Source organism: Lineus longissimus, chromosome 2 (genome assembly GCF_910592395.1).
Source record: "Lineus longissimus chromosome 2, tnLinLong1.2, whole genome shotgun sequence".
Lineage (NCBI taxonomy): Eukaryota > Metazoa > Nemertea > Pilidiophora > Heteronemertea > Lineidae > Lineus > Lineus longissimus.
In genome coordinates, this window is record NC_088309.1 from 25,491,187 (window position 1) to 25,502,606 (window position 11,420).

General features: G+C 40.2%; 1 protein-coding gene across 1 annotated transcript; it reads left to right on the plus strand.

Moving 5' to 3' along the window:
- The first annotated feature begins 108 nt into the window (after positions 1 to 108).
- LOC135483243 (myosin-IIIb-like) lies at positions 109 to 10,911 on the plus strand. Its single transcript, XM_064763920.1, has 24 exons — positions 109 to 285; positions 809 to 874; positions 1,078 to 1,214; positions 1,406 to 1,508; positions 1,625 to 1,884; positions 2,046 to 2,151; positions 2,435 to 2,557; positions 2,844 to 2,952; positions 3,188 to 3,495; positions 3,761 to 3,826; positions 4,040 to 4,345; positions 4,561 to 4,626; positions 4,809 to 4,928; positions 5,265 to 5,350; positions 5,632 to 5,727; positions 5,858 to 5,949; positions 6,172 to 6,336; positions 6,704 to 6,795; positions 6,909 to 7,111; positions 7,427 to 7,516; positions 7,669 to 7,786; positions 8,080 to 8,235; positions 8,507 to 8,650; positions 8,951 to 10,911. The coding sequence occupies exons 1-24, from the start codon at positions 163 to 165 to the stop codon at positions 9,023 to 9,025; spliced, it is 3,210 nt and encodes a 1,069-aa protein (XP_064619990.1). The 5' UTR covers positions 109 to 162; the 3' UTR covers positions 9,026 to 10,911.
- Positions 10,912 to 11,420: the final 509 nt, after the last annotated feature.

The window sequence follows — 11,420 nt, forward strand, 5'->3', positions numbered from 1 at the left end:
TGAAAAGATGTCTCTCATGAGGTTATGATGCCTCATCCAGCTGGTTATATTCCACTGCTGGGAATTCCAATAAATGACGTCACATCATTCGGGGTGTTCCACACCAGGAAATAAGTGTCTGCTAAAAATCAAAATTTGCTGTAAAAACCACCGTTTTTCAAAATGTTTGGAGTGATTGAGGGTGCTGCGCCTGGGGAGACGGATGATCTTGCCACTCTTGCCAAGTTGGACGAAAAGATTTTACTAAATGAACTCAAAATTCGTTATGAAAGGCAACAGATTTATGTGAGTAAAATGTTGTCCTTTTTTTCACACACATTTATATTGTGGGTACACTACAGTGACTGTGTATGAAATGTGTGAGTCACTGTTTGTGTATTATGGGTGTTACCTTAGGCTTGCATTGTCTGTTTCATGTGATGTGCCAGGCACTGTCTGGACTATCATGAAAGTCACGATGTGTGAAACTTCAAAACAATTACAATCGCAGCAACTTGAAAATTCAATGTCATCCCACAGCCCCCCCCCCCCAAATAGTTCTCTGCCTCGATAATGATAGGCATTTGTGATTAGAGCAAAAGTTGGCAGAGACTGATCCTTCAGTCGGGTCAAAGAATGCTTCCACCTGGCTCATTTGTACCTACCATTTCATTCTGACATTCGCCATGTTTTGTATCTATTCTAAAGATGATTTCTTGAGAACATAGGGCAGTAAAGGATGAACACTTGTAATGAGACATTCATGTGGAAACTGTATGACACTGTATACTAGTTCCTTCCCTTAATATCTCACCTAATTTTCTTTCAGACAAATGTAGGGGACATATTGGTGTCCGTGAATCCTTTTGCAGACTTAGGAATCTATGGGAAGGAGGTAAAGACATTACAGTCATTTGTCTGTAGGCCTAACATATGGGAATTATCCTTTACTAAGGATGCAATGGTTCTCAGTTATTCATTGAATGGACATTCATTAATCAATACCTTGACAGAAACATTAATCAATGGATTGGCCGAATAATGAAGTTGAACCTTTGCATTTCAAGATATTTAATTCTTTCTCTTTTTCTTTGACAGCAATGCAAGAAATATCAAATGGTGAAAAGAGGCCAGTTGCCTCCTCATATCTATGCAGTTGCAGACTCTGCTTATCAGGCATTACTGGGATATGGTACTGGCCTAACCTCGCAGAAAAATCAATGCATTTTGATAAGGTTGGTTTCGATGAACGCTTCAAAATAAAATCTTTGTGATAACGTTTTGATTTAATCTTTCCACATCCAACATCTTTACATTGATTCAGAGCTCGATTGGCTGTGGCCTTTCAAGAGATGGTTCACATGGTCCTACACCTGCAACCCAACTTTTCCTCCCAGGGTCTTATTCCAAGAGTTTTACGTTTCAGTGGAGAGAGTGGTGCTGGGAAAACAGAGAGCACCAAATTGATCATCAAACAGCTGATAGAATTATGTAAAGGCAATACTCAGCTTGAGCAGCAGATACTTCAGGTAGGTAAACTGTAGGGCCACACTTTGCCTTGGACCAAAGAGGGATGTGACTAAATGCACAGATTTCAAGTAAATCACTGCCACATTCTATGAAATATTGTTCCTCCTCATTTCAGGTGAACCCACTATTGGAAGCATTTGGTAATGCTCAGACCATCATGAATGACAACTCGAGTAGATTTGGCAAATATATACAGCTGAAGTTCCAACATGGCTCCATCATGGGAGCCAAAATCTCTGAATATCTCCTGGAGAAGTCACGTGTGGTACGCCAGAGCCCTGGAGAAGAAAACTTCCATATCTTCTACTACATGTTCGCTGGACTCAGTCCTGAACAGTTGCAGAAATATCAGTTGAAACACAGTGATACCTATAGGTAATGATAGTTTTGTACCCATCTATAATCTCATCTCACGTTTGTCATAAGTTAGTACAATTGTCGTCATCCAACAGACGAATAGTATTTGTTGCAAGTAATCTTCCACACATTTCAGTTGTCTATGGCACTAATCTCTCTAATGCCTACTCTTTTTGCAGATATTTCACTGATGGAGCAATCAGCTTGAAGAAACATTTCAAGAGATTGAAAGGAGAATTTGATGAGCTGGTGAATGCAGCTGATATGGTTGGATTCAATGATGAGGTAAGCACAATTTATAAGCAACTTGCAATAGATTATGTGATATTTGGAACATCTCTAAGAGTACGTCTAGTCTACTGAACCAGTAAGTCCATTTCTGAGGAGTGTCATGGTCTAGTAGCTGAGATGTCTGATGATCCGAGCATTACTCTTGGGTTTGATACCCGATACTTGCACATCACTTGTGGTCTTGGGCAATTCGCTTGCTGGTAACATTATTCCTTCATCCGGCATGAGGAGATGATCCGATCCTATTGGATGTTCATCTGATGATTTCTGATTACAGGAGCAAGAGGATATGTTCACCATATTGTCAAGTGTGCTGACGATGGGGAACATCGACTTCGAAGCATCAGATGATGACCATGCTTACATTAAAGATGAGAATGGAGCCATCAAGACTGTGGCAGTGAGTTGAGTTTAAATCGGACTTACAACTTGAGGACTTTAGGGGTTGTTGTTGTGCAGCTTGAATAGAACGATTCTAGTACCTTACTTCGTAGTGGTATTTGGGACTACCTTAGTTGTTCTCTAGATTGTACACTGTGTTTTGACAGTAATGTCTCACTCTGTGAATTGTAGGAATAACAACCTGCTTCACTATGATCAGGCAACACCTTTTGAACCATACACCTGATGACCAGAATATCGTCAGCCGCTGTCATGATCTCATTGTATGCATCTTGCTCTTTCAGAGCTTACTGGGTTTGAACCAAGAGAGTCTTGGACACTGCATGACCCAGAGTGTGACCAAGACAAGAGGGGAGGCGATCACAAGGTTCTACACAAAGGATCATGCAGAAGGTCAGTTCAACATTTCAGAGTAATTGCCATGCATTATGAGTAAAGCATTGCATAAGTCAGTTAAACTTTTTGTCATCTTGACCTGTGTCCTGATGAAGGTTGAGGTTTACTCTCCCAAGTTAGCTTGTTTAGTTATCTAGGTACCAATAAGTTTCAATCTAAGTCATAAGTAGACACTTCATGTGTCAGTCATTCTTTCCTTACGGATTAACCACAAAGCTTGTTTATGTTTTAGATGCTCGAGATGCCATTGCCAAGACTCTGTATGGGCGATTATTCAGCTGGATCGTCAACAAGGTCAACTGCCTCCTGGCACCGCAGGAATCCCTCCCTCCAAATGAAGCAAATGAAATTGGGATCCTCGACATATTTGGCTTTGAGCATTTCGAGCACAACAGTTTTGAGCAGGCGTGTATCAACCTGGCTAATGAACAGCTACAGTTTTTCTTCAACCAGCACATATTCAAATTGGAGTTGGTCGAATATGAAAGAGAGGGAATTGACTGTACCCAGGTGACGTATGTGGATAACCAACCACTACTGGTAAGTGAAATTGTGGGTCTTGCTTTCAAAGGGAATTTGAGATGTTAGAAAATATCTCTGTTCACTTGATATGTAATGCACACTGTTACTTTTAAGTGTCCCCTTGCTTGTCCTAAGTGAATAGAGGGTGACATTTCGACTGTGGTCCTATTTGTCATCATGCTTATGAGAAAGCCCTGCAGATGATTTTGTCACACTGAGAATTGGCATCAGGGATCTGTCAAATATGAATCAGTCATGTAGGATTTTCCCTTTATGATTTCAGGATCTCTTCTTGGTCAAACCCATTGGACTAATAGCACTGCTTGATGAGGAGAGCTACTTTCCAAAGGTGAGGCAAATTTGAGGTATATTGAAATACCTGTGACTTTCATCAAATGCAGAAGAAGAACAAGAAGTCATCAATTGAAGACGAAGGCCTTTGCTTGTTTTGGTTTGCCCAATATAATCTCATTAGTCAGACTTTTCAAATGAGCCATAGCTCTAACCTTGATCTCATTTCATGCTTTGATCCAGCAAGCTTTCTTTCTCAATTTCTTTACAGGCCACAGACCACTCTCTTGTCGAGAAATTCAATCAGAATTTTGCCAAAACAAACTATTACACCAAATCGAAAGACTCAACGAGTAACCTGTTCAAGATCGCCCACTACGCAGGGTTGGTTGAGTACAGCTCTGATGAATGGTTAGAGAAGAACCGAGATACCTTGCCCAGCGGGGTGATGGAGATGCTACAGGACAGTCACAATGATCTCATAAGGCTCATATTCAGAGGCACGATTACAAGGACTGGGACCCTTGCTCTGCAGAACAGAACATCGAGAGGGAGGACCCGCAGCACAAAACGAAAGGTACATGCCACGGCAAAGAATCAATCGCTTTTCAAAAGGCATTTCAACACAAGAATAGTGGGGTGTTGATAAACATCTTACGATTGATTGATCTTTAGGAGGACTCACTTTTGGCTCAGTTAGGGTCATGTGATGAGAGCAACCGGGTCAGCATTTGTTGTACTTGTACACACAATGTATAACAACCATTTTAATCTGCCGTTTCTTGTTTCCAGTTGGGATCCAAAGCTCCAGCAAAAGATGCAGGCAAAAGGAATGTTACTGTTGGTGGTCAGTTCAAGGTATGTGCAACCAGTTTACAATGTTATGCACAGTAAAATGTGGTGATTGTGAGAGTGAAAGCCAAGTCATTACCAATATTCCCAAACAGTATCTGATTTTGCATTCTTCCAGGCAGACAACACACCTGACTACCTACCTTGTGAACACTCTCATCTAAATAGCTTGTGTTGTTTTTAAACAGAATTCGCTTCAAGTTTTGATGGAAAGGATGACAGCAGCGGTGCCTCATTTCATCCGCTGTATCAAGCCCAACACCATGAAGCAGGCCAACTTCTATGACAATGGCTATGTGGAGAGACAGGTAGGAACACTGTGTACTTGATTCACTATACTTGAGTCAGATTTGGCTGTCCCAAGCGAAATGTACTTACAGCGTGTCTGCACTACATGTATTATTTGCTAATTGTATTATGCTTATTGTTGTTAGTGTATGTGCTCGTGCTTGTCAGTCGGTGTAAATGAGGCTGCCTTGTCCTATGCTGATGGTTCTTTAATCTTGCATACTTTTCCCTCCCCCAGAGGAGCATACGATTTATAGGACATACCATAGTATTGTCAACTCTATTGCTGTCAAGATGTGCTGCTTGTCATGTGTGCTTCGTCTGGTTTCTACGTGTATGTTGTCCTGCTCTTTCAGCTCCTGTATACAGGCATGTTGGAGACGACCAAGATAAGAAGAGAAGGGTTTGCTATAAGACCCACGTTTGCTGAATTCGTGCAAAAGTATGTGTTGTCACTGTGTATATTTGTTTCTCATGAGTGTTGTGATTATTGCTAAGTCTGACGTATCCTTTCATACAAAAATGTTGTCATGTTGTCAAACTTGGAATCATTTTACTTTGGCCTATTTCTTTTCTTGCTAAGCTTTCTACATTGTACGATTATCTCTACTGGTATCTTAGTTTTTTCCATTCATGATGGCATTTATTAAGGATATCATGATAGAAGTTTCACCAAGGGATATTTGAACTTAACTTTGGCTAATCACAAATATTTTCCTCTAGGTATCAAATCTTACTCTGCCAGATGGGTATCCCTGAAGACAAGGAGAGTTGCAGGAATATTCTCGCCAAATCACAGATTACTGGATGGCAATTAGGGTAATTACTTCATCTCTGTCATGTAATCCCCCCTCCCGTTTGACAATGTATTTGCGGAAATTAAGATATCATTATACTTGCGGAAAAGTCATGGTTCACAGTATCAATGATTTTACATATTCTATTTCAGGAAAACGAAGGTGTTCTTGAAGTACTACCATCTCGATCAGTTGGCTGAGAGAATGGAGAAATTGGAGATCTCGTCTCGTGCAATCCAAAAACGTAAGTTTGATATTCATCGTCTATTTTACATGTATAGTGGACCTCTGCTTAAGTTGTCAAAGTCAAAGCAGTGACAGAAACAGCAGGGCAAGGACCAGTTATGAAGTGATTTGATTACTAGATTTTTGGGGTTTTCTTGGATTTACCCAGCTTTTGTGTTCATATCAAGAAGTCTTCCCCAATAACTGATTTACAAAGCATTTATCTGTACATTTTGTTCAGATGTGCGTGGATTCCTTGACCGTCGGCAAGTAAAGAGATTGTGGCTGGAGGCCCACCAACGTGACTTGGAAGCTGCATCATTCATGAGCCATGTTGCAGCGTTGGGGGCAGCTTGGTGTCAGAAACAGGAGGAGATGTGTATCAAGGATAAAACAATCCCAGAAAGTAAGCTGCTCCATTTCTTCTCCCTTGACAAGCTTTAGCAATATGCTTTTTGTTAAGATTCCTTCCTATCTAGTTTCTAACTGCTGTCATGCAGTGGTCTTCCATCTCTTCGACACGATCTTCTGTCAATCTCTCTCTCTGGACCATGAAATGAGCTGTTGCTATTTTGATGAACACCCCTGGTCGAAGATGGAGTCAACAGTACAGTAGGCCAGTAATCCCAGTCCCCCAATTGTAGATAAGTCGGATGGGATAATAGTTCTCTGAAGTCAAGAAGAAGAAGAAACTTAGACATAAAACCAAGATTCAGATACCATAAGGTTGCTCGTCTTTGTCAATGACCTGCACAATTTATCTTTTCTTGCAGCCTTTTTCAAGAAGTGCAGAAATGAGCCTATACCCGAGATATTATTGCCATCAGAAGAACCTAAACCTACTCTTTCATTCAGTCCGGAAACGGTGAGTGCAAGTAAATGAGGTTGCCTTTCTTTTGGGGAGGCGAGACATGCATTCCAAGATAATCCAGAGTGAGAGTGTTGAATGTATATCCATCGATTCAAATTCCATTCCAGGTCACCAACGACGTGGAAGAGGCCAGTTCAGATGAGGAAGTCGTAGAAGATGATTATCATTTGGAGCAGCCGGTGGCCAACAAGTATGGTAAAAAAGGCACGAAGCATGCTTCCATCCGCTGGTTCAAGGAGACACAAACGTCAAATGTCCAATCGCAGCATGGTGGATTCTTTGAGTGGTTCCATGGCATCATTACAAGGAGGTAATGCTGCTGATAGATGCGCTCCCACTCCCAAGTTTAGGAGAGAACGACAAACTGTTGTGTTGATCATGGCCACTGAGTTATCAGCTTCTGTTGTAAATGAAGTTGATGCTCTCCTCTCACTTTATGACCTTATAATGCACAAAGGTACCCAGGTACCAAGTGTTTCTCATATCAGCCAGTGCATTCATTTTGCGATATCTTTAGCTTTTTAACAGTAATTTGGGCGATGATGTCCAGATATATTGAAGCAAATTGCAGACAATCTTCTAGATCTATCTACCAGTACATCTGGTTGTGTTATCTTATTTTCAGGCAATCAGAAGGTCTGCTTAAGGATGAACCTGTCGGAGCATTCCTGATCAGGGTCAGTGAAAGCAGATTTGGATACAGCTTGTCTTTCAAGTAAGTATGAAGATGTATTATCACATTGTAGGGCCTACCATGCTGTACTAATTAAAGAGAATACTTTATATGAAATAAGCTCATTGCACTATTGTTGTGTCGCAATTTTCAACTGATGATATACATGTAATTATTGTCTTGTGTCTATTCAGAGCTGATGACAGAATTCGTCACTATATGGTTGATCAGCTTCCAAATGGGAAATACATCATTGTAGGGGAACCCAAGGTTCACAGGAGCCTGGCAGACCTTGTCTGCTATCATCAAACAGTAAGTCATATCCCATTTCTAAATTTACCTCTTGCCATTGCCACTAGATTGGACAAATGATTTGAGACCTGATGAACTGTGCTGCCAGCCGGTAACCGAAAGTGCAGGGTCACCTAGAATGTAGAATACAGCAGAGAGTACACATTAATGCACACAGAAGCTATCATTATACCTTGTATCTTTGCTCTGCTTCAGCCCAATATGTAATTACCATATGTGCTTTGGCAATTGTAATATCAAAGGAACTGGATCATTCCGTGCAATCTGTACACTTTTTATTTTTATATCCTAAGGCTCACATTTCCAACTATTGTGGCTTGTTGACAACTCCATGCGGCCAAGAGGAAGGTTCCTGTGATTATACAGAATTGGTGACAGGCAGTTCCAGTGTTTATCATGGTGTGCGAATTCCCCAGAGACCGTTTCCACCTCACAGAAGTTCACCTCAGGTTAGATCCAAATTGAAATTATTCAGCCATTTTATTGGTGAAGTTTGTGTATGGTAAACAACAAAGGAATATGATAACATTTTCAAAATTTATGGGCATGGAGCAATCCCACACAGGGTCACTACAGAGCCTGTGGTACCATACCATAACTACAGACTATGGTGCTGTACCATGGGTACAGAGTCTATGGGATCGTACCATGACTACAGAGTCTATGTTCCCGTTCCATGACTACAGCATCTCTAAGTTTTGTTTTGGTGTTGATTTTCAGCAATTCCCGCCCCCAGATGACCTGCCTCCCCCTCTTCCTCCAAAGCGCACCTCCAATGCATATGACCAGTTGACCAACAGGCAAAGTGGAATGCCGGTACAAATGCAAAAGCAGGCAGCTTACCAGGCATTGCTTAGAAACCAGGTCAGTTTTAGAGAGCAGAAAATTCAGTTCGAACAGAAATGGACAGATGGCATTGATTATCACAAACACCTTGGAGAATCAGTTTCTAAACTTACTGGGGAAGAAATTGAGCGCCTATTACCAGTGACCTTTTGCAATAGAAAGAAAATGAACCAATTGTAAAGGCTTACTGTCACTGGCTTTCAGGTTCTCCTGAACCCCTTGCCTCATGATATTGTCGTCGAGTTATAGACTGTCCGAATTATAATTTACATGGATAGATAAGTCTTTATAGTTGCATTCACTTTGTGTCTATTTCAGGATCAACAACAAGAGACAGTATCTAGCAGTAAGAAGAGAATGGCCAGTAACAGGAGCAGACTGGGACAACGTTAATTCGCCTGCCGTCCAGAGCATGAAGGGTGCAATCTTGATTACATTCCATGACAGCATTGAAGGGCCATGGTTCTTCCGGGCTGGGACAATTGGGACAAATCCATCATTGATTTAATCAGTCATGGGTAGACTGGGTCCACGTTGAACATTCCAGAAATCTTATAACAGCACCAAAAATAAACATTTGAGGCATATTTTTTGCAAGTCAGGGCAGTCTTAGGGACAACATTTTCACATGGAAAGGTTTTCATTTTTTTGCTCTGACCACCATCACATCCCTGTAAATGTTAGTTTCAGCCAACCTTGGTTTCAAAAGGAGAGTGGTGTCACTGGCAAGGGAATCCTAGCATTCTTTTTTTCTTTCTCATTATCAAATTAAGGCAAACAAGGTGCAGAGAGTTTTGACATCACCAAAACTTCAGACATCTATTATTCTAGATGTTCCAAAACTTTATGGAAGAATGCTTTTTTTCACAATGTGCAATAAAAAATACAGATGAGATTGACGTCAAGAGTTAATGGCACAAAAGTTTGTTGTTGTATTTTATGTATATATCTTTCATTATTTGTTATAAGTATAAACCATGGAGCGTGGGTGACACACTCATGATAAAAAAGTTTGACCTTGTAAGGTGTTCAATTTTTTTCTCTCCTTTTCTAAATCTGTGAAGCCGCTTTTGGCACAAGGATATAACGAGAGATATTTTATATGTAGCTTATTCTACTTTTAAGTGCTACAAAATCCTCAGGCAGGCAAAGAAACTAAAGCATTTTCATATGATCGTCATCAAAATTGCTGACGTTATTTGTTCAGTGTGAAAAAAATCCGAAATAAAGCTATAATTTTTCAATGTATTGAATGTTTATCTAAAGCAGTTCAACCAATATTGACAAGAAAAAAACAAGAAACAAATTCGTTATCACACAAAGCCATTCTCACGTCATTCAATCACAATGATTGTCATTGCATCTCGATAGCTTATCCTCGCTCTAATAGCTCACGTAGAATGCACATAATATATTTATAGTTGCTTTGTGTTTTCGATATGCTACTATAGCAAGGAGTAAAAGGAACCTGTTAGCAAGGTTTCTGATGTTGTGATTCTAAAAATAATCCGACTGATTTATTGATCTTTCCAATGCCAAGGGCATCCTCATCAGATCTAAGCTAAAATAATCATTCGATCCTTTGCGTAACAAAGTAAATAATAACAGAGACGCAAAGATGTATCCTTTCTCCTTTAAGGCTAACGAACACTTCACTTTGATTTAGCATGTCTAAAAGAACATGACGTCATAAAAAGCTAGCTGTTGCCTGAAGGGTCTCTTTGAGCTGTCTGCAGAATCAAAGATAACGTTAGTTTCAGGATCACATTGGTCTATACAGTCTTGTTGTGTGTTAATGACATATATCACCGAGTCCAATTGAAAATCTGTATCCAAAATTTTCATAAAGTCCAGTACGCATATATAGAAATAGAAAGTGCAGACCTCGACACGTTGAGGGGTTGTTAAGGACTCGGGTACAAATTCAAGTGTGGCAAATTTCTTGGCAGGGAGGCTGATGCCCATTAAGTTGTTATTGCAGTAGCAAAAGACAATCGACAGTTCTAATTTTTCATGGGCATTTGGTCTTCTTAATAGATGATTGATACTTACATTTTTATAAAATACATTGTTGCAGCAATCAAAACTGGGAGACAAAACAACTGCATTCTCCGTCCAATTTTAAAGGTCTGTTGAAACCAGTTTAATCGATACATTTCAGCTCAATATACTGTGTATGTAACATTCAACTAATGTTTGTCTTTCGTGATGAACATGTCTTTCATAAAAAACCGTCGTCATCATCCTGCTGTTATCCAATATACTTTTCATAGGCAATAAAAATTATTTTAGAAAGGTGTCTTGTTTTCTTCCTATCAATATTAATGTCACACTACTACATGAATGTTGATGGAGATGACCACTGAATGACTTTCTTCTGTGGGAATCTTACATGGAGATGACCACTGAATGACTTTCTTCTGTGGGAATCTTACATGGAAATGACCACTAAATGACTTTCTCCTGTGGGAATCTTACATGGAGATGACCACTGAATGACTTTCTTCTGTGGGAATCTTACATGGAAATGACCACTAAATGACTTTCTCCTGTGGGAATCTTACATGGAGATGACCACTGAATGACTTTCTCCTGTGGGAATCTTACATGGAAATGACCACTAAATGACTTTCTCCTGTGGGAATCTTACATGGAGATGACCACTGAATGACTTTCTCCTGTGGGAATCTTATTCTTACATGGAGATGACCACTGAATGACTTTCTTCTGTGGGAATCTTACATGGAGATGACCACTGAATGACTTTCTTCTGTGGGAATCTTACATG